Source organism: Eutrigla gurnardus, assembly GCF_963514095.1.
Source record: "Eutrigla gurnardus genome assembly, chromosome: 7".
NCBI lineage: Eukaryota > Metazoa > Chordata > Actinopteri > Perciformes > Triglidae > Eutrigla > Eutrigla gurnardus.
In genome coordinates this window covers 28,771,601-28,794,917 of record NC_139921.1, presented here as the reverse complement: position 1 = coordinate 28,794,917, position 23,317 = coordinate 28,771,601, and the positions used below count along the sequence as shown (strand labels likewise).

General features: G+C 41.2%; 1 protein-coding gene and 1 long non-coding RNA gene across 3 annotated transcripts; one reads left to right on the top strand and one right to left on the bottom strand.

The window, feature by feature from the left end:
• Positions 1-336: 336 nt before the first annotated feature.
• Positions 337-21,685, top strand: letm1 (leucine zipper-EF-hand containing transmembrane protein 1). Of its 2 annotated transcripts, XM_084013212.1 has the most exons (15): positions 337-682; positions 5,110-5,167; positions 5,598-6,099; positions 10,281-10,424; positions 10,782-10,919; positions 11,304-11,507; positions 11,592-11,711; positions 12,343-12,474; positions 12,697-12,855; positions 12,971-13,066; positions 13,594-13,626; positions 14,424-14,558; positions 14,634-14,827; positions 16,533-16,689; positions 17,244-21,685. In XM_084013212.1, the coding sequence occupies exons 1-15, from the start codon at positions 598-600 to the stop codon at positions 17,394-17,396; spliced, it is 2,310 nt and encodes a 769-aa protein (XP_083869338.1). In that variant the 5' UTR covers positions 337-597; the 3' UTR covers positions 17,397-21,685. The 2 variants fall into 2 exon arrangements, with proteins under 2 accessions (XP_083869338.1, XP_083869339.1); XM_084013213.1 differs by lacking the exon at positions 13,594-13,626 and having other exon boundaries at positions 338-682.
• On the bottom strand, positions 17,985-23,114 carry LOC311015775. The gene is made up of 2 exons (XR_014597409.1): positions 19,047-23,114; positions 17,985-19,013 (listed from the first exon to the last, which is right to left on the bottom strand). It is a non-coding gene; the product is annotated as an uncharacterized lncRNA (long non-coding RNA).
• Positions 23,115-23,317: the final 203 nt, after the last annotated feature.

Here is a 23,317-nt window from a genome sequence, read left to right as displayed (position 1 = left end):
CAATACATGCATTCTCAACGTAAGAATCTTGTTTTTTTCAATGGTCCATTGACAAGAACACACTAGAACTAGGTGTTTGACAAAATAACTCAAGAGTTGGCCATAATACCTATATTCATGTGATGTGTTTATGATGTGGGGGAAATGTTGTATTAGGTTTCAACACAATTCGATAATATACTCCCCCTTTTCCATTAATCAATGCATACATTGGATTTACTTTACGAACTCCTACCCGGAAACAGGGGCTTTTATTTTACATACACACCGGAAGTTTGGTCTTCAAACGCACCTCTCCAAGCTGCTTAACAAACACACAGGTTTGACGTCACTTGGCAGCCTGGTTCCCGGTTAACTGTCATCTACGTAGAAGGGAAGGGCATGACATGGAGCTAAATTTTCCGATATACAGTTATACATTCGTCGTAGCTTCTTAACAGCTGATTATTTTTTACGTATTTCCGCGTACTACGTTAGCGGTTTTCGTTTCGCTTCGTACGCCTTGAATTTAGCAGTGGCTAGCTAACGGGGGCTAGCTTCTAACTTACTGTATTAACAGTTAAACGGCAGTTGAAAGGGGGGAAAAAAGGCTTCCGCATGGCCTTAATCCTGTTTACGAGGTCCCGGGCACCTCTGATGAAAACGTCCAGGTCGTTAAAGAGTGAATTCAGGAATCGTAAAGGTAAGGTTCATGTTTGTTTGTTACTGTATAGTTAACTACATGTTTACGTTCGTGACGTAGACCATCCGCAAATAAAGCTGCTAATTAACGCTAATGATATTAGCGCCAAATAGGAAGTCATTATTGGCGTTGTTTAGAGGCTGCTTTTTTTTTTTTTTTTTTAGGAAGATGGTGGGGTGATTCAAGGTGACAACACAGTTTAAACACCGCTTATTATTCATTATTTCAAGCACAAATCCTTTCATTTGCATCCAAGCTGCTTGTTTGCACGGATATGTTTGGCGTTATTATACGATTATAAACCGGGCAGCTCGAGGCAGCTGACAGGCTTTTTTCCTGGTGAGATTTCAATGGAGGTGCATAAACATGAATTGGGATTCGGGTTACCTGAGGACACGCTGCGTCTGTTCTGGTGGGAGAGCGCCCCCACCTTCCGCTGCGGTCTGCGAGGATGCTCGTTGCTATGGCAGGTTCATCCTCCACAAGATCTGCTTTTACATTGGTCTCACACAAAGAGAAGAAAGGCTTTGCATCATATTGTGTTACCATCCATCTTTTTTTTTTATACCTTGCAACCCATGGGCAGGTAGACACAAACACTACACAGGTATTTATTTGTGCTGCCTTTTAGCAGTTTTATCTGAGCTTATCCTTGATTTGTCTGACCAACAGCCAAAATAAACTAAATGATTCATGTTATGATTCAGAGAATGCACTTTGAATGATTTGTTGTTAAAAAGTAGTGCCTCATTTTTCTGTCAATATATTGGTTTATTTTTTTAGAAGGGGACAGAGGTGTGGTAACCATGGTAGCTGCCTTTAATGTCTGTCTGAGTTATTAAAAAAAAAAAGAAAAAAGTAAAAATGACCAATGAAGCACCTTCATATATCAGGTACAAAACACAGTGGGTTAGGTGTTAAAAAAACAGCCACTCCTGTGGGGTTTCTTAAGTTTTTTATTTTTTTATTCACACATCACAAAATACTATGTGGCAATATTGTGACGTTATATCACTCGTATATAACCCTAGCAACATACACGCTTACATGGTAATCTTTTCAGTTGGTTAAAATAAACATGCATAAAGGGATTCCCTCACTGCTAAGACTTATTAATTAGTAATCAGCACTACTTTAAGTGCCTGGTTTTGAACTGGCCATTGGTCAAAGTACATGAGCAGCCACTGCAATCATTACATATTGTTGTACGTCCGACATAGATAATAAAGTCTCCTTGCACCTTTTATTGGAAGATGTTAGAGGACAAGCCACCGAAGAAATGGTTCATGTCTGCATGTCTCCAGTTGGTACAACAAAGCTGTGCTTATAAATAGATGAGAGAGTCAGAAAGGGAATTTGTCTGTCTGCACTGGCCGGACTGAGGCTAAGCTCTTGGCTCTAGGCCCAGATTATCAGACAAATTGTGGTGCTTCAGAGGTCAGTGCCTCTTATAACTCTTACTTTTAAAACACGCTGATCTTGATTTTCCCCATTGTGTGTGTGTGCTGTTACGCCTGTAGCCCGGAGGGCCACCAATGGGCTGTAAGGTCCTGCGTGACTGCTGAACATTGACCAGTATTGCAGTCTTTCTAAAGTGGCTTTGTAGGAGTTATCAAACCGAGGTTGCAAGGTCAGAAGCCGTAAAGATTATAGCTTTATCTAACACGGCGTCAAAAAAACTAAACAACTGGGGGAACAGTAAGGTCTCAGTTGTGATACAGTGCTTTTTAAAAAAGCATATGTGGATTGATTGATTTTGTAGATGTCTGTATCTATGTTGAAATAGCTGATAGCAAAAGTAACAATGCGTTGAACTGGCTCCAGCCTTCACACACACACAGGGAGTGTTTTACCATCAAACAGTCAGACAGACAGCTGCAGGCTGCGGGTCACACATGAGGTAGTTGTTGCAGTAAGTAAAAGTCAAGCAGGCATGGCGGGGCATGACCTACTCATGACCTTCTGAGGCCAGACCTAGTTTGGTTTGAATCAAGACCAGATCCAAGAGAGATCCAACACCATGAAGACCAATTCATATAGTAATGATACAGACGTTTCTGTGGAAGTGTTTCCAAGTCGTCAACATTTTAACAAATTGGAATGTAATTATAAAATAGTTTTTTAATCTAATACTACAAATACTAGCCCATAATAATATCCACTACAGAGGCTGTTTTTGTAACTGATACTGACAACGCTGTCTTCACCTGTCTCGCCTCTCCTCCGCTCCTGTCTGTGTGGAGAGGCTGAGCCTCCCTCCGTGAAACACGAGAGCAGAAGAGGATTTTAATGATCGTGTGAAAATGTTTAAGCGACAGCGCTTGTTATTCTGCAGCGGCGGTGCGGATATATAAAGACGGGGGAAACACTGATTATTGCAGCCTCATCTTCTTATGCAACTGTGCAGAAATACTGGTTTTCACAGATTGTATAGACATGCAATCAAAAGTTATGCTGCATATCTGTGATTTTGGGCTACATAAATTTAACTGACTTACAAGTTCACACAAGGATTCATAGCACCAACATGGCCTATTAAGTACACGTCATGCAAGATGTAATGTCATTTTAACGGGCGTCTGTTTGTGAACGCAACACGTGAATCATCCTACAAACCTTAATTGGAGGACCACAGCATCCGTTTTTGTAATAGTGCCTTAAATTTGCCCGCTGATTAAGAAAACACCCTCCAAAAACACTTCAAATTTATTAAATTGATTTAATTTGATGCCTCTGGCTCATTACTAAAGGACCTAGAATGTGGAAGTATTGGAAATCGTTCCTGTGTATAATTCCTCAACAATGAAATCCCAAAACTTTCTTCTAATTGTGTGTTTTGTTTGTGCGAAACCTTAATGTATTTGTTTGTGTTACGCTGCCCTCTTGGCCAGGTCTCTCTTGGAAAAGAGATTTTAAATCTCGTTCAATAAAGGTTTGGAAGAGAAAACCGGTTTTTATTTTATCCCCAAAGTATCTAAATTGTGATTACTAATAGTTGTGCAACCAGAATAAGAAAAATGATCCACCTAATGTGACGTATATTGACTAATTGAGTCGTGAATGTGAAACCAAAACTGTAAAAAAAAACACTCCAGAGGTTGGCCTGCCAGTTCAGCCCAGCTGAATGCTATATAGGGCTCGGTAATCTACTGTAGTTCCAGCGCTTTCTTTCTGCGCTACAGCCGGGCCGCCGCTCGGCTACAAAGGTGACACTGTTCCAGTAAACTCTGTCCTCCTGGCCGCCGGCCACATGTTCAACCAGGTCTTGCTGGGTTCACTCCAGCCTGCCATGTGAGAGCCAGAAGAAGAGGCGTGGCTAGCCCATGTGCTCTCACACGATTGGTTGGAAGTGTCTCAGCACTCCGCCTCCTCTCTGCATGTACGTCACGCTGACAACGGTCTCTCTCGTGGGGTGGCTTGGGAGCCCCATGGCGGGCCTCTCAGGGCGTGAATAATACACTTAATTTAGTTGTCAGAGATCTGTATAGATGGCGTTCACATTACAGAATAGTTTGACAAGATATTACATATAGCAAAATCTCTAAATGTAGAAAAATACAAATGCAACCAATATAGAAATTACTTCAATACAGAGATCTGAAAAGGATTCTTTGTATATTTTGCATTTCTGTATGAATCCATGCATTAATACATATTTTTTAAAGTGTTTTTTTGTCCTGAGTACAAATAAAGGCATCAACTGATCATGTTGTAATGACATGTAAACTGTAACAGGGAGGCTCTGTTGTCTGAAGCAAACTTTATATTTCAAGCTTGACAAAGGCAGTGCATACCAGATCCACACCTCCAGTTAATACCTTTCACAATAAAAGCCCCGAGACGTACACACTGTGTAACTGTTTACCAGAGGGAATAAAATGAAGCCTGATCATTTTGGTTAATAGCTGACAGTAGCTTAGACTGTACAACAATTTACTGTCTTGGCTCAGAAGGATCCCGGTAGTATCCGATCCATTCAAACCTTTTAGTAATAATATTAATAATACATTGTATTTACAGAGCGCTTTCACTCAAAATCACTTTCCAGGCGATCAATACAGAAAAACAGTTTCATGTTATGTTTTGAATGTGGTATTTTATTTAAGAAGAACAGTTTTGATGAGAAATAAGCACACTTTGTCATTCCCCTCCGTGTGTAAAGGTCTTGTCTAACATTTTCATGCTACTGTGTGATGAAGGTGTAGCATTAAAGTGATGCCTGAAACAAGATAGCAGCAGACGTCATATCCTGTTATTGATATTTAAAAAGCACTGTGTGGGTTTGCTCTTATCATATCTGGGTCAGGGAATAAAAACAAATTCCTGGGTATGCTCTTTGTGTGTTTGTGTGCCTGTCCGTCCATCTAATGGCTGTTTATCAGAATACAGCTGCTGATGTTTTCTTTCTTTCTTTCTCTTTCTTTCAGGGAAAGTACAAGATGGAGCCTGTTTCAACTGCACAGCGCTCAGACTCTCCAGTCAAAAGTAATTAAATGTGGGGCTTCCACTGTGTCTGTATTTCCTGCAATATTTCCCTGAGACACTTCAGATTTTAAAAACCTCTAGCATGCAGTATATTATAACATTTTAACACTTGAATCCAGTTTTTAAAGTCTTTAAACTGTGCTGTCTCAGATTTGTGCACCTAATACACCTTTAATTTTCCCCCAAACCCCCCAAAACGGTTTATACATTTTTGTTATTCCAGTAAAAGTCTTACAATATTTCACTTAATGAAACATGCAGACACAATTCATATCATATACAGCATTTAAGAGGATATTTTAAAACCATTTGTCTATTTTTATTATGAATATATACCAGAATTTGATCAAATTGTCTTGATAAAAAGGTACCCCAATGGTTGATATTGTATTTTAATAATCTGTATTTCACTGTTTTATTCTTCTCTAAGACGACTTGGCAGTTTCGTCCAGGTCTCTTCCCTCGGTACTTCCGTCCCCTTGTCAGATGCAGGATGTGTGGGCCCCAGCCAGAGCCCGGACTCTCAGCGCCTCTACTGCGCTTTTGTGTTGGGGGCCTCCCCTTCATCGGGGGCCTCCTCTTCATCGTGCACCACAATCACAACGGGGGGCCACTGGACGATAGCGCGAGCCCGGGACGTCCCCGGCGTTCGGTGGATACACACCTCCAGGAGGAGGTGGGACGACTCCAAGGTGGAGAAGTCGCTGCGCTCGTTGAAGGACAAGAAGAAGAAGCTGGAGGAAGGGGGTCCGGTGTACAGCCCCACGCTGGACGCGGCCCCCGTGAAAAGGACGCTCCGGCAGTGGGTGGTAGATGAGGTCAAGCACTACTACCACGGCTTCAGGCTGCTGTGGATCGACACCACCATCGCCGGGCGGATGCTGTGGAGGGTGCTGAACGGGAACCCGCTGTCCCGCCGCGAGAGGAGACAGGTGAGGAAACGATAACCTGCTGTCTTGTCGGGTTTGAAAGATGACGATTTTATTTAATGTGTTTATTTAAATAAGGGACACGCTTTGCTTGTCATGCATTTAGATGCAACCACACCGGGCCTTTAGCAGACACTTATATACAACACGACTTACAATAAGTACGTTTGTTGGGAGAAATTGCAACAGTATATGGCTATCAGTACAGTAAAGGCCCCTACACACCGCCCAGACGTCCAACTGCCTTATCCGCCCACTCTCCGCCCACTCTGTTGCCTCTCGTCTGACCCGTTCGGCAGAAAAGTTGCGTTGTACACACCGCTTCGATGTGCTTCCGACACCACAGCAGCGTGTACGTTCTGTGCTTGCGCAAGATGCAATAAGCCTCCTTAACAGCGGGTGGCGCTAGTCTCGTGCCAGTACTCCAAAACAGGAAAACAGGAAATGATGGAACGGAGTGCAGATAAAAACAATGCACAATCAGCTGCTCTTCCGTCTCTTCGCTCCACGTAGCCATTGCTTCGATAAATGTGCAGAAATAACCAAAAGTGCGATGCAACGACGAAGTAAAATCTGTACTCTGCGCCATCTCTGTTTATGTGGTTTGTTGTTTACCATCGTCACTTCCGCCCTCTCACACACCGCCATTGGATACTCTGATTCGCTAGCACACCGCCAATCAGAGTATCCAATGGCTCAGACGTCCAACAGCCCACCTCCTCAGACTTCGCATGCTCAGTCTGATCAGACAACGTCCGCGCGGCTCCGAAAGCTTCCGACGCAGCTGTACACTACAAAGATATGTGTTCCCGACCTCGTCCGAGCCTCTCCAAACGCTTCAGACGTCCAACGGTTGGGCCGGTGTGTTCCTGCCTTAAGGATTACATAAGAACACGTTTCAACCACACCTGATTGCTAAGTTAACCTGTAGCTGGTGAACAACAGAGATACGTGCAAGTACATACAAACAAGCAATGAGTACTACTCATCCCATAACAACAGCATTGTTCCACACTTGGCTCGTGAGCAGCTGTGTTACATGTGAGTTTATTTGGCTCAAATAAGGGTGATTCTTAAAAATTCAGACTGCATTTATCTACAGTAGAATAAAAGCGTGTTTCTACACTGAGTAGCATCTAGCTTCCTTCTCTCTTTCAAGCTGATGTCGGCCAAAAAGATTCAAAAAGACAGCCAGAGATGTTGCTTTCAAGCATTTTTCATGCAGCTGAAGTTGCTGGCTAGCAAGGAGAAGCCTGGTCACTAATGTAAACAGCATTATGTGCTGTGCAGGAATGGAAAGCTACAGTAACGAAGGTGGGCGGGGCTTAGCAGACTTAAATTCCTCGTCCACGTCTGGGAAATTTCAGCAGGCGGAAACCATTCGTCGGCTCAGTGAGAGGAAGGGATATTTGAACACACAACGTGGTTAAAACCTCGAGCCGGTTTCCAGTTAAAGGAATCTTTTTTTCCGGTCTGACTCAGAGCGGATAACCAGCGGTAGTTTGGAGAGCAGAGATGACTGCCGGGGTTTAAGTCTGGGCGGCTAACACCATCTTGTTCTCTAATGTTTAATCCACAGCTTCTCAAACGTAATGGGATCAATTATAGAAATTGGCTGCACGCTGAGTGTTTACTCACCAGACGCTCAGCAGATTGTGCTGCTCGACTAAAGCTCTTCAGGAAAAAGATTTACGTGTTACATCTTTGATTACAAATCTCCTTTAAAATGGGAAAATGTGCCACTTTTTTAATGTGAGGTCTCCGATCAGTGTCGATTTGAAGAAATATATTCCTCTGGTGCAAAATCTGTTGTTCTTCCTGCATCCGGATCGGCCGTTTGACGTGACGGTGACGTGGTTGGGTGACAGGAGCTCATGTGCAATGCATCCTGGTACATGTAGGCTCTGCTGTCACAGCTACAAAAGCTATAAAACTGCTTTCTTGGTCAATACAGCATGACTGAGGAATGTATTGCTTCAGTGCGGTACATTTGCACATCCAGATAACTTCAGCTTCACCCAAGTTTCTCAACATTGTGGTGAAATATTTAGTAAAAATGTCACATGTCACACCCCCTCTCTCTCCTCTGTTTCCTATCCGTCCACAGCTAATAAAAGGTGTCTATGCCACAAAAAATCTAACAAAAAAAGTGATAAAATGTCCCTATGGGATTTTCTTGGTTATACAGTGATTATGCTAAAAAGGGTATAATCTGGGTTTATTTAGATTTTAATTGATGTAATTACTCATATGAGGATAATGCAAACCAATTTGAGGTTTTATAATCATTAATTCAAAGCAGACGCTGAATAAACACCGCTTTATTAAAAAAAAAAATTAGGATTCACAGTCAACTAAAGTGGAAACACAAGTTAAACTTAATTATTGTACCTCCTAAATGAATGCTCAGAGGGGTTGTTTGCATTGAGGCCTGGTGTCTCCACTGCAGCAGTCTGATGCAGCAGTCGCCAGCACTGGTGTCATTTGAGGGGGTGATGAGCGGGTCAGCTGAGGACACGTTTCCTGTTACCACAGCCCTCAATAATGCAGGATGGTGCAGACGTAGTGGACACAACTGGCACTGCTGCTGCTTAACTGCTTTTGCTGTTGATCTAAATGATGGTTTGTTTATGCGAGTCTGATTAAATAAAGAATTGATACATCAAATAAATAGTCAGATAGGTTTAATTGGACGGATGCAGTAATGAAATCTGTCTCAGTTTAATAAAGTCTCAGATGCACCTGAGAACGCGTGTCGATCTATAGGTTGTTTATGGATTATATGTTCATTAAATTTGGGCAATGGAAGGAAGCTTTTCCGGCCACATTAACAGACAGGATGCACTGTACATTATCTGTATCATTATCTATGAAGGCCTTCTCTGATTGGCCTTTAAAGAGAACACTATTTAGTAACATATATCAGCTGATCGATTAGAGAAAACATGATGGCAATAAACTTCAGCAAAGCCGTTCACAACACAAAACATTAAAAGAGGATGGATAAAGCAGTTTGAAATGCAGCGTCAAAGCTGAGTACCTACTTAACAATATGATATGATATGTGATTATGCTAAAGTCACAGTGGAAATGAGCCTTATAGCTGCTGGCCAGTGCTGACGATGTTCGCAGTCCCCCCTCCTCCCTCATCAAACCCACACCACCAACCCATCTGCACCTTTTCAAATGCAGCTGACTCCCTCCGAGCGCATGTCCCGAGCCCATCTACACCCCCATTCATCTAACCTGGACTGCCTCTGCCTCCTTAATCTCCTCCTTTCATATTCACTTACAATACTCAGGCCTCCGTTTAAGGCTTCTTCTATTTTAATCTGCCTCCCCCCTCCTCCTCCTCCCTCGTTTGATGTGGAAGACTGGGAGATGATATACATGTCAATGGGGCTGTGGACAAAGGCCTTTTCACTCACGCTGGCCTAAATCCTTCACCCTACTGGTCCACTGATATGCAGGTGGAGAAGGGTGGAGAAAGAAGGACTGGTGTGTTTTGGCCTTCTCCCCCTCGGGGCCGTTTCCTGTAGAGATGGCTGGGATTGTGTCCGTGGACAGTCGGTCAGTAAGCCACAGTGGGACAGCCGTACAATGAAGCACACCAGTGTTAGCCCGGCGCCTCTGTGCTCCGAGGATTGTTCAGGTTTTGTGCTTAACAAATGTCCTTCCTGTTGGCTCAAGGGGATTTTTCTAAACCTTGTGAGGCAGAATGTTCACTTTGGTCCACGGCTCCATGCAAAAATAATACACCAAATGAACTGGGAGGTTTCTGTTGCCGTGGTGATGTATGGGGACAGGGGTTAAAAAGTGCTGACTGTTTGAAAGCAGAGGGATTGAGCAGGGGGGGGTGATTGTACCGCGAGACAAAGGTAGATGAGGTAAACATTTTCACATGGCTCCCTGGTTTGGATTCTCCTCTCAGTGCTGCCCTCTGCTGGAGGCTCGCTCACACTTCAGCCTGGTGGGAGTGAACCGGTGCTTCAGTGTAAAACACAAAACACAAGCAGAAACTGGCCGTCATACCAGTTTATTATATATTAAAAATACATTTTATTTAATAAGAACCACGAGAATTTTAAATAATCTCCACAGTTCGTCAAGTCGTCTTTCTTCATCTGATTTTCCTAACTCCTCAGGAGGCATTTCTAACTTCTAATCTACATTTTTCTCCCCAGTTCCTCAGAACGTGTGCGGACGTCTTCAGACTCCTTCCCTTCCTGGTGTTCATCATCGTCCCTTTCATGGAGTTCCTGCTTCCCGTGGCCCTGAAGCTCTTCCCCAACATGCTGCCGTCCACCTTCGAGACGCAGTCAAAGAAGGTCATCAGAGCTTTATCGTAAAATGAATAGTGGGGATTCATTTTGCAAACCGCTGTTAGCTGCAATTAATAGTGGCAGTCCAATTTTAGACATCTATATTGTATGCCAATGTGGTTCCAGACACAGGAGCTCAAATAAGTACAAGTAACTATTATTTCCGTCATCCATTAAGCTGCTGATTATGTTCTATATTGGTCAAGGTGATTTATTCAGATTGCATATTCTATTTAATCCAAAATAAAATAACAAAGATCTTCAATTTACTTTCCTATATCACAGAGGCGAAACCAATAATTGTAGAGGACGGGTTTTTAACGCCATATTGAATTTCTGACATGTTGTTTTGATTTTTTTTAGGAGGAGAGGTTAAAAACGGAGCTCAGAGTGAAACTGGAGATGGCCAAGTTCTTGCAGGACACCATCGAGGAGATCGCTCTGCGGAACAAGGCCGACCAGGGGAACGTGACCGAGGAGTTCTCCACCTTCTTCCAGAAGGTTGGTGTCAGTGGAGGTGGACTCGGTGCTGCCCCCTGGTGGCAGAAACCACGAAGTGTTTCCAAGTATTGTGCATAAGAAAAGTAATTGTAAAAAAAACAGTTTAACACTCATTCTAGTAACTTTATTTTACCCAGTCATAAGTAAAGCTGCAATGAAATAAGCTTTTTGTAAATAAAGTTCTGTCTTATCTTACTTTGCAAATAGAACAGGAAATAAATACATGTTCTTTCCTTTATTTCTTGTGGGTGAGAAAGCACTCCGTTGAAGAATCACCTCATGGTTTTGTAAATATATATATATATATATAATATATATATTGACGTGAAAAGCCATGCCTGCTGTAGCTTTTCAGACCAAGTCACAACTTTCTCATCTCTGTAGATCCGAGACTCCGGGGAACGTCCCAGTAACGAGCAGATCATCAAATTCTCCAAACTGTTCGAGGACGAGCTGACCCTGGACAACCTGACGCGACCTCAGCTGGTTGCCCTCTGCCGTCTCCTGGAGCTGCAGTCCATCGGCACCAACAACTTCCTGCGCTTCCAGCTCATCATGAAGCTGAGGGCCATCCGCGCAGACGACAAGGTACGAGCCTCAATGTGCATTTATTAGCTTTTGAATGTTTGCAATGTTAAATGGCGTTGATGACGAGACGCTCTGTCGATGCAGCTGATAGCGGAGGAAGGGGTGGAGAGCCTGAACGTGAACGAGGTGCAGGCGGCGTGTCGCGTCAGAGGGATGAGATCTCTGGGAGTCACCGAGGACCGACTGAGGGAGCAACTCGTCCAGGTAACGACGACAGAGATGTTCAGGATTTAACCTGCAGTCACGTTTCCTCGGTTACAAAACACAGAGGGCTGGTTATTAACAACCATCATCTACTATGTGACACATGCAAGGATTCTTTTTAATTTCTCAGAAATAGAAGTAAAAGCTAAGATGATATGAATAAGAAAATAAAACAAGTAATAAAATGTTTGTTGTTTTGTAAGTTGTAAACACAAATGGTGCAAATAAATACTGAATGGATAATTATATACAGTATTTACATAAAAAGCTGACTATACTGTGTATACAGTGTGTAGGATTTATATTACGTACACATTAAAAATGAATTCAAAAGCATTTCTGCGGTATGTTCCTTAAATATTGACTGCAAAATCACATTAACATGACTGCAGTTTAACTAATCTTTTAGCACCCAGTCATTTTAATGTCTTTAAAAAGGATACACTTTATTGAAGAAATGAAGAAGTAAAGCGCACATGTAGTCTAATCCGAGAGGAATCTCTGAATCCAACACAATATAGCCGTCTATTCTCTGATTCCTCTTTAATCTCACACACAGAGGTCATATGAGATTTGTAGGTGTCATTGTCATCACATATTTGTCATAACCTCCGTCGTGTTGTTGTTTTAGTGGCTGGAGCTGCACCTGAAACAGCAGATCCCCACGTCCCTGCTGCTGCTGTCCCGAGCCATGTTCCTCCCCGACACGCTCTCCCCGGCCGACCAGCTGAAGACGACGCTGCAGACGCTGCCCGAGATGGTGGTACGTTAAAGGGAGAGTTCGGAGGGTTTTTAGAGGGTTTGTATGAGCTTTAAGATAGGTATAGGTATCTAGAAAGGGCCCATTGACAAAGAAACCCCCAGTGACTTTACCGAGCAGAATAAAGAAGCTGAAGGTTTGAGTCTCCTGCTGCCGGTAGGAAAAGCAGCGTATTTTAATAGTATATAAGTGTTTTTATTTATTCCATCTCTCTCTCCTCTCCAGACGAAGGAGGCCCAGATGTTGGTGGCGGAGATGGAGCTCTCCAAGGTGGACAACAAGGCCAAGCTGGAGACCACGCTACGGGAGGAGGCGGCCATACGCCAGGACAACAAGGACCGGGAGATGGAGAGGCTGGCGGACGCCGCCGAGAAAGCAGCCAGGGTAACAACGCAGAGATCATTTCTTTTTTTATTATTTTAAAACCAATGTAAGAAAAGGAGTCACGTCTACGTTATCCTGCATATAACGAGGCCGGTTTCTTCCACTTTCATTCCAGGAGGAAGAGGAGCTCGAAGCAGAGCCGGTGAAAGCCGACATGGCGGTTCATTCAGAGACACTGAGGGATACGGCGCCCGTCATAGAAGCAGTCAAGGTAACGTCTCCAAACATGCAGCTGTGAGATCACTGGGTTTTCTTTGTCGAAGGCACGAGTACGATTTGTCGACGGAGGGATGTTAACGCAACATTCAAAGAAAATCTGTGTGCCTTTTTTAAAATGTTGCTTACAATTGTGTTGGTTTTTGTTGCAATTTGGACGTCCTGGTTTCTGTTAAACCTCGGAAGACAAAAACTATCTCTGTCCTCTCTAAACCGGCACTTAGCATTAGAGATGTGTACTGAATGTAATACTTTCAGTAAATGTACCATGTTTGATACAATATCTCATCCTATCTTGAATTTGTTTTTTTTAAACTTACATCTCCTAAATCAGTCATTAGTCAAAATCATATTTTCTTTTTTGCCAAATACTGTTTTTAACACAACTTTAACCACCAGCACAAAACATTCATGATTGGTGTTCTTGTTAACTGATTATAACCGAAGACTGTCACTCTCACTTGTTGCCGCCTTCTTTTTTTATTTTATTTTGATCGCTCCTGCGTCTTCCGCATCACGCAGTTTGAACAGTGGCAGAGATTCCTGCGCTTCCAGGTCAGATTTAACGATGTTTAATGATGTTTCTCCCCCTCACGTCTGCACCAGTTCATCCCTGCACGCACAGTGTCTGGTCTTTCCTCTGAGCCGACCCGCCCACATGAGGGTCAAACAGTGTCCTTGCATCCTGACATTTAAAAAAAGACCAAAGATCATGGTTCAAAGTACAGGAAGTGACCCTCAAATGTAAGGTTTTGGAATTTCTTTGGACAAGAATCTGATATTTTTGACCATTTAAGTCGAAGCATGTTTAAAAAAATAAGAAATACAACTAATTGTAGTTGTGATAAACCACGGTCAGCATGTCCCCACTTATTATACGGAGCGCCCGACTCGACCCGAGCTCTGAACCGGTTACAGGAAATGCAAAACTCTGTTTGGCCCTCATCTATAAAAAGGAATCTTCCACGTCTTTTTCCCCGTCGATCCTTCCAGGCGACGTCACTGACCGAGTCCAACCTTTCCCCCTCTCTAACTAGCAGCCCTTTGTAGCTTCACAGAGGTCTCTTGGTCATGTGGTAATGTGTTTTATATGGGGTTTATATGGGTCCCACTGTCCTGTAGAGCTTCCCTCTTTTACCCATGTTGTGTGTTTAGCTTGGTCTCTTATGTGGGTTTATATCAAATGCACATGTGGTGCTAACTGAGACCACTCTGTACACATTCTGGGGGGGGGCTGACATGTCTCTAGAAAAGCTGCTTTTGTATCTGGATATTGGAAATAGAAGCTTTTATCCAACCAGTGGATATCGTCTGTGACGTTCAGGAGCTTGAATGTAACGTTTGTGTTCCAGGGAGAGGAGATCACCAAGGAAGAGATCGACCTGTTAAGTGACGCATGCTCGAAGCTGAAGGAGCAGAAGAGGCTGCTGACGCTGGAGAAGGAAGAGCTGGAGGAGCTGAAGGACGACGTCCAGGAATACAACGAGGTGCGTTATATCAACGATTGTACGATTTATTGTATTTGTTTAAGAGTTCCTAATATTTCAACATCTGTTTTCCAGGACCTGGAGGAGATAAAGAAGGAGCTTTCTAAGACGGGCCAGGAGAAGGCGCTGGAGGAGTCGAAGGCGAGTCAGCGTCTCTCCAAGAGAGTGAACCGCATGATCGGTCGCATCGACAAGATCATCGGGGAGCTGGAGAAGGACAAGGTGATCCTGGACGGGCAGGTGGACAGCGGAGTGACCCCGCCCATCGGGTAAGAGCTGCCTTCACTGTTTTAACCACCACACCTCTGTCGGAAACAAGTGGGAAGGTGGAAATATGACATATTCCCTATATATTGACAACAAGGTCCAATATGTTAGTCCGTTTCTACCCTCAAGCACAGTGGAGCTCACAGAGGCAGACCATATATCACAGTGTTCGTGGGTCTTTTGTTATACGATTTGTGGACAATAAGAAAATGACAATCATCTCAAAAATACAAACTGTAACTTGATAAAAAATTATTTAGTTCAGAAGGACTTTTATTGTGAGTTGGTGTCACTTAAAAATGTTCTCTTTTTTTCCGTTTGACTCCTAAACTCCATGTCCTTCATTAGATTTATAAGAGATGATACATTCATAATAAAACACTGTAATAAAAGCATGAGAGAAACAATCAAACAAATAGTCAAGTTCAAGAGGTCAAGGTCATCAGATCTGGAGTTGGAGTCAGGAAGTGTTTAGCCGATAGCTTAGCATAAAAATCTGGAAGTGTCTATTATTGTTAATCTTCTAATCTGAGCATATTCACCAAACATGTTCTGTGTGTTTGTGGGGAAAAAGAAGCTGCTGTCTCTTTTGGCTTTGCACCATTTTGTTTTATTTACTTCATAACTAACGTCACTCGTCACGCCTGAGCCGCTGACGCTTCATCAAAAAATTAAAATGTTTCTCATGTGACATAACGGGACATTTATCAGTTACTCCAGTTTAAATGATTATTATATGCTGTTTTTTTGTACTGGAATTTTATCCTGTAACCATCATCATCATCATCATCATCATCTCATTACTTTCATACTTTCATCAATGTTGGTGGAGATAAAACAAGGGTTTCCCAGAAAAAAAAAACATAAAAATCACATCCTGTCGTTCTGTCGTTCCAGTGACTAGTTTTCTATTAAAACCAAACCCTGTTTAATTAAACATTTTACAGATTATTCTTTGTTAAACAAAGCGATGTCACAAGGTAAGCCGAACCTCGGGGTAAACCGCCGTTTTCTTGCTGGCTGAATGCTAACATCGCATCGCAGTTTTTTTTATTTTTAAACTAGCTTTGATTTCTGCTCCCTGAACCAGTAATCTCCCCTAATAATTAATAAAATCAGATAGTATAGTAGAATATAGAGAGATATTACTCTTAGCTTTCATCTGGATTAACAAATATCAGATGTCTTGATTTAACAACGCAAACAGTTTATGTTGAAATAATAATTGGCTGAATTTATTCATTTTTTCTGCCATTTCTGAGTTACATAATGTTGTATATATAGTTATATATCATATATATTTAACCCCTATTTACCAGCTTTAAAACACTTAAACCATGTATTAATTAAGGATGCACCGACCCGACGTCCTCCAGTCCTGATACTGATATCGTTACATCTATATATATAAATATTATTATTTTAATAATACATTGTACTCTAAAACCTTTTTAATGCAGCAACAAATTGGAGACTTAACGGGAATAATATTCCTGAATCCAGCTGTTGGTTCAGTCATCAGAGCATCCGCGTCGCTGCATCCCGAGTATTAATAATAAAGCATTAATGAACTGTAGACTTTTAACCCGCGTGGACAGAAAAGCTCCGTTTTGATTGGTGTGATTCTGGGAGGCGTGACATACAGCATGTTTGACTTCTCCACCACATTTCCATTGGCCTTGGTTACAAAGCGCCTCCTGTATGCAGTCTGTTCTACACCTTCAGGGAGAACCTGATCAGCATCGACGAGCTGATCGGCGTCATGCGGCAGATCCAGAACATTCCAGAGCACAAGCTGCAGAGCATCGCCGACGCGCTCGACGACAACAAGGACGGCAAGATCGACATCGACGACGTCATCAAAGTACGAAATACCTGGAGTTTCTTTAATTACTAATAGAATGCTTTCCCCCTCACAAAATGTTAGGGATCATTTATTTATATTCGTACATCGTAGTTGTTGTTGTGATCTTAAATCTGCAGCTAATTTGTGATGCTCCATGTTATTAATCATTTAGAAAACAATTTAATTTTGATATAAATGACTGTATTTAAAATGAGGGCTGAACAATATTGAAGAAAAATCAATTATTTTTGACTGATCTTACAATCGCAATATGATTATGTTTTCTCAAGTCTGTAGAAAGATTTGTAGTTTCGAGAATATTACATTTAAAATGGCTTTTAACAAATATTGCGCCTCCTGTAAATTAGAAAATTACAGTCGGTCCATATTTCAATAAAACTTCTATTAATTGTTCAGCCGTCTAAAAGGCTCTGAAAACAGCACATTAGGACATTATCACATTCCATATTTTATAAAATTATTATTATATAGAAACATCTGAAACAGCATTTTAATAAAAGGCTTTGATGGCTTCCTTTCATGGTGGATTTGTATTATTATTCTGATCTCAGGTGGTGGAGCTGATCGACAAGGAGGACATCGACATCTCCACCACTCAGGTGGCCGACATCATGGTGATGCTGCAGAAGGAGGAGAAGCTGATCGAGAAGGAGAAGGCCAAGGAGAAGGCTGAGAAGGAGCAGGCGGCCACGCTCAGCAGCTAACTTTCTGTAAAAAACAACAAAAAAAGACACGTAGCACTTGTAAAAAACTAACGCGGTCACGGAAAAAACTGGACGGCGGATCGTTGTGGACGACTCGACCGATGGAGAGGTAACAGCTCCGCTCTCGAAATGTCATTTCACCATAAAGTCAAAGTTCCCAAAAAATAGAAAATGGGAAGAAAGAGAGAAAAAAAGGCATATTGCCTTTAAAAACGCACAAAATTGAAAAAGAAATTGCCATTATGTTTAAACTCTTCTGGACTGATCATGTATTATATGTTGATATTTTTTGTGTAATTTTACTCCATAATTTATTGATAAGAGGGAACACAATGGCACGAAAAAAAAATGTATCCCAACTTAAGAGACTTAAATTGATCAAATAATCGGGAGTTATATAATTTAAAGTTTGAGGTGAACCTTCCTGCCTTTCATTTCATTCACGTCATCATCTCAGAGGAAATGAGCATCATTTCTGGACTTTGCACAGTAAAAAAAAACCATCAATCACATCAGTTCACTCAGTTTCATTTTTTGATTTTTTGTTTCATCCATCGTTTGTAAAGTAAAGTGTTACTTTTCCCCCTGAATCGCTCTTGGACAGAGTAGCTGATTCCAGCTAGAGGAGGATGGAGTGGTGGCTGCAACCAAATATAGTTATGCACATTCATTAAAATGCTTAATATTAAAAATCATAACTTTATCATTCCCGCTTAAAGCTTTTGTAAAAAGGAGGATTCATACTTTAGAGATGCTGAATATTAAAAACTAGCTTTGTACTTTAATTAACGTGATAATCTTTTGTGTCATTATGTCATCATATCTGTCCCCGTTGTGTTGATAGCTCTCTGTAACAAAGCCAAAGTTGCACTGTGGCACATTTAAATCAGATTCTAATGCAGTAATCAGGTTTTTACGAGTTGAAAGTATTAATTCTGTTCGGAGGGTGAAAGTGGCTTTTTTTTGGAGAACGTCAGGTATTTTATTTTGTAGTGATTTTGTAATCTCGTAGCTTAAATGCACAGTGGCCTTCCCTCGATGCAGATATTATGGATCATATATGGTTGTATATTTATTTTTTGAGTATTAGAAAGGAGACCGTAGATCTGATATCATTTACTTGATGTAATCTAGTTCTGGGCTCCAGAAGGTGGTTTTTGTTGTAGATCAGGTGGTTTGAGTCACAAAACGCTGAGTCATCACTTTGTTTGTGTTTTCATGATTTGTGATGAACGGCGTCTGAAGGAGAGATTTCAGATCAAAACTCTTTACGTTCATCTCGCTTTGTTCAACTGCGTTCACACCGCAAGAAGCTCGGCCGTTGTTTCCATGACAACACATTCTAATTAACGCTGCAACCAATGATTATTTTGATTGTATTTAATTATATAAAATATAGGATATGTAAAAAAATTAAAATGGCACTAAAATCGACCTTATATTTTGTTAGTGTTATTAGTTATTAGTGAACCACGAATAAATAATTCATCATGAATCATCAAAAAATGGATAAAGACATTTTAAAAAACTGTTCTTTCTTACTTGATAAGTCAAATTCTGTAGTTTTTCAAATAAAAGCTCTATTTTTCATTTCTACCATAACAGCGAACTAGAAATCTTTTCACTTTCCCCCCGATGTCGGCAATTCACCTCTGATCAACTTTATTGCGAGTTTTGATCAAAGGTGACGTTTTCCAGTGATTTCTTTCGTCCAATCAACAGCTTAATAGATGATTTATACAAGTAATAGATTAACCAATGAAACTCTGTCATTGTTTAATCGAATCATTTCACCACTAATTTCAACCGATGTTGTCGAGTGAAAGAAACTGCTATTTATTTTTTGAAGCCTTTAGATCATTAAAGCACTTCTTAATGAATTCATGTTTAAAACTTACAGCTCAGCTGACCACTGAAATATTATTTTCATGTCTGCTTGTTTTATGAATTCATTCATATTGTCAGGTAAACGAGTAAAAGGCAGTCATTTAGTTGTTTTGGTCACACGTCGGTCCTGCTGAGTCGTCGTGTTTCTTGCAGCGTGACGCCTCAGAAAGGAGTCACAGCGTTGAATAAACGCGGCCGTCGCTCGGTTACGTCTCCACGGCAACCAGAGACGAGCTCAGGTGTAAACGCCAGAAGACAAAGTGGTGCTCGAGATAACGACGGAGTGGACGACGCTCCGCTTTTTTAAAATCCGTTTTCCCGGAATCCGCCGTGGCGCTGGCGGATGATTAAGAGTCTCGTCTCGTTCTCCCATCATGCATCTGTCCCATGGGGGGTTAAGACCCTCAGCCTGGGACCAGTCAGACTGATGGGTGCTGGGTAAACACTCGCCCATACATGGGGCCGGAGCCAGCTCCTCTGGAGGGTTGTGTTTAGGTTGGAGACGATCCGGCGGGGGACGTGGCACGCTCTCCGCCGCATCAATCAGCCGCCGGCGTAAACACGTCGCCGCCGCAGCGTGACAACGGCTCGATTACACTCCAGCAGAGAGAGAGAGAGAGAGAGAGAGAGAGAGTGGTGTTTGTGGCGCTGCCACTGTTTCTAGGCACCGAGGGGGTCAAAGGTCAGAGGATGCATGACAGGGACGTATACCAGAGTACGTGAGGCTGATAGACATCGATAGAAAAGGCTCAAGGAAGTTTTAAACCCCAAGAAATGTAGTTTACAATCGAATGAAACAGAAAAAGCAGCAAAGATTTCAGAAGTTAAAACGCTGACAATCGATTTATCAGTTATTAGAAATAATCGACTAAACATCTTCTACGTGCTTATTTCTTTCCAGAAAGTCCTCCCTTAAAAAACCCAGCAAAAAAATGAAGATATTAAATTCATTTCTAAATTATATATAAACTATTTTCCAAGTTTTTCTATTCTACTGGCCTGTATATATACAGTAGATGTATGAAAAGCTGTCAGACCTTCAAAATAAAACAGAGAACATGAAGGAAACCTGAATGCCAATCACTGAACACAGACTGAAAAGAAACAAAGCTTTTATTTCCAAAAGCCCAAAACAAAGATGCTGAGAGTCCACCGCCGGCAGCAGTGTTGCACTATGTTTAAAAGAGGACGAGGAGAGAGAGAGAAGCGTTTCCACGGCGACCTCAAACTAGTTTGTCATCGCAAAGCCTTCGGTCTCGCTTTGTGCTTTAAGTGACTTTTAATTTGACGTTAGAAGAAGAAGGAACGGCTGGTTTTCAGCTCGCTGGCGTGTTTCTGGGTATTAATACCACTGTGTGAACGAACGCAGATTATTTTTGATACAGTCGAGTGTGTGTTGTTTGGACTCAGCGTGTGAATGTGAGGAAACGAGAAAAAAAACCGTCCTGAAAAAGATTCCTGCTGAGTTTGAGGATTTTTGTGGATCTGCTAGAAGAACAAATATTTAAAGCAATAAGTAATTTTTCCTCCCTTTTTTTGAGATGTGTTTGGATTTGTCAAAAGCACATTGTAGCATAGAAAAGACATAATGTGTGGATTCTGCTTCTCTTCGTCACATTAGGCCGATATCCTGCTTATTTGGGACACTTTTTCCACTACTATTTGCACAAGAAGAATGCTACTTTCTTTTTTGTATGATATAGATATTATCTGAGTGGAAGACTCTTTAGTTGCAGAGGGAAAAAGGCTCGGACCTCTTTCTGGTCTGGCAACTGGAAAATGAAATAGTTGTAGATAACTGCATTTTAAATCAAAGTGCAGCCACCGTGTTTGAAAACGGGAACGTTGTGGTTCTAAAAGGCAGAAACTAACCTCCGCTCTTCATCTCAGATTATTAAAACCTCATTATATGCAAGAATGGTGAAGGAAAGACGCGATTTGCAAATCTAATACACTGCACTTTTTGGACATGTTTAAAAGCCACTATAAGTTTTTCCCGATATTATAAAAAAAACAAAAATAAAGTGTTTCAAACGTGCTTTTGAAAGTAAAACATAAATCAGGAAATATTCTATTTATAATCTCTTACTTGGCGACATTATATTTATGCAAATCATATTTGAAATGAAAAGAAAAATGAGGCATTGAATCAATATAACATAGAGCCTACTATAGTTTTTTTTTTTTTTTAGATAATTGTCATGTTATTTATTTATTTATTTATTTCATCAAATTTTCCAAAGATTTTTTTTGTGTCCTATATAAGAAATAACAGGGTACTGGATTTAATTTTTAGTTTTACTTGACTCTTGAATGTGTTTTTTTTTTTATTATCACGTTCATGTAAACAAACATTTACAAAATGAATCATACGTGTTGAATAAATTATGGATGATCATGGATTCATGTTTTCATTTGTTTGTTTTTGCCTCGTTTTACATCCCATCACTCATCTTACATCACTTGTTACATCATCACTCATCTTACATCACTCGTTACATCATCACTCATCTTACATCACTCGTTACATCCCATCACTCATCTTACATCACTCGTTACATCATCACTCATCTTACATCACTCGTTACATCATCACTCATCTTACATCATCGCTATGAAATAATCTCTTATAAAAAAGGAAGCGAGGTGGAGCGAGTTACATTTCTGATGTAGCATCAAAAAGATGCAGAGACCTCCGTAACCGATGGCAACGGTTCGATATCCAAGTAGTTATGTATCTGCACAGAATATTCAGTGTCATACACTGGACCTGTGTGTGGTAATATATATATATTTGGAGCTTTGTTGATTCTATTCAGAAGGTAGATGAGTTTAAATGTAGCTCTCGCTGTCAGTTTGAGGTCCGTTTCTTAATGCAGCCTTAAAATAGTAATAAATACAACCTTGAAACTAAATCTCCTTACGTGGAATTTCTGTGGTTGAATTTAAACAGCCGCCGCCGTTCAGAACGTATTCGGAGCCCAAGTGGCTGGAAGCTGCAGACGTCCCGTAAATTAAACAAGGTCTTGTTCCTCTCGTCCCTCGTCACGTCTGCAGAGAATCAAAGATGTTTGCACCTCAGACTGTAGATGTGGCGGTCTGGTGGGGGAGGGGGGGAGGGGGGGTACGATATTGTGATGAGGAGGTGTTGAGTCGGGGAGAAGATGTTGACAGTTTTGTGTGTGCGGCTTGTAATTGACTTCATGCAGACAAAAGTCCCAAATCACTGAAAAACATCAGTATGATGTCAGAGGTCAGAGGTCAGCTGCCTTCGGGATTACTGTGTGTGAGATCAAACGTGTCTCTTTCAATTTCATTTTTGTGAAGGTTGTTTTTAAACTTGAGAGTGAATAGATGCAGGAAAAAAAAAAGGGGTTTTGAAACTGAACTGATAGACTTTGTATATAAATATATATATTTATAGGAATTTGTGGTCGGAGGTTTTTGCAGCTGGAGGAGGTTGGTGGTTAAACCGGATCCCAGATTGAACCATGTTTGCACAGTTTGTTCTTTAAGGGGAAAGTAGAGAGCTATTATTATTATTGTATATAAGATTTTTAAAAATCGTATGTTTTCGGAGTTATTTAGAAATGGCTTCCTTGTTTTCACGGCAGAATTCAGCAAATGTAACCCGACGGGTTTGGATCGTATGTGGTTTGAGAAGTGTGTTGACAATCAGGACTGGAGGAGGATTTCAGGGTCACGAGGTCGAGAGTTCGGAATATTTAATGCATTCATTATTTGCCCCAGAGGCCTAAAAAATAATTCACCTTTCTTGTATTTCCTTCTTCTTCCATCCCTGTTTTTTCCTTTCATCCATCCATCATTAAATCAATTCTTGTCTAACTTTTATTAAAGTTACTCTGAGGAAACATTTAAGTTCCTCCTAGCAGCTTTGCACAAATTAAAATGAACTTTTTCTAACGATTCCAACCAATAATCACCTTTTCTCGACTCTTAAGTTGGCTTTGTAGAACATCGTAAACGGTGTTATTTTAAATAACTATGGTTGGACGCTTGAAAACAGCAGAGTA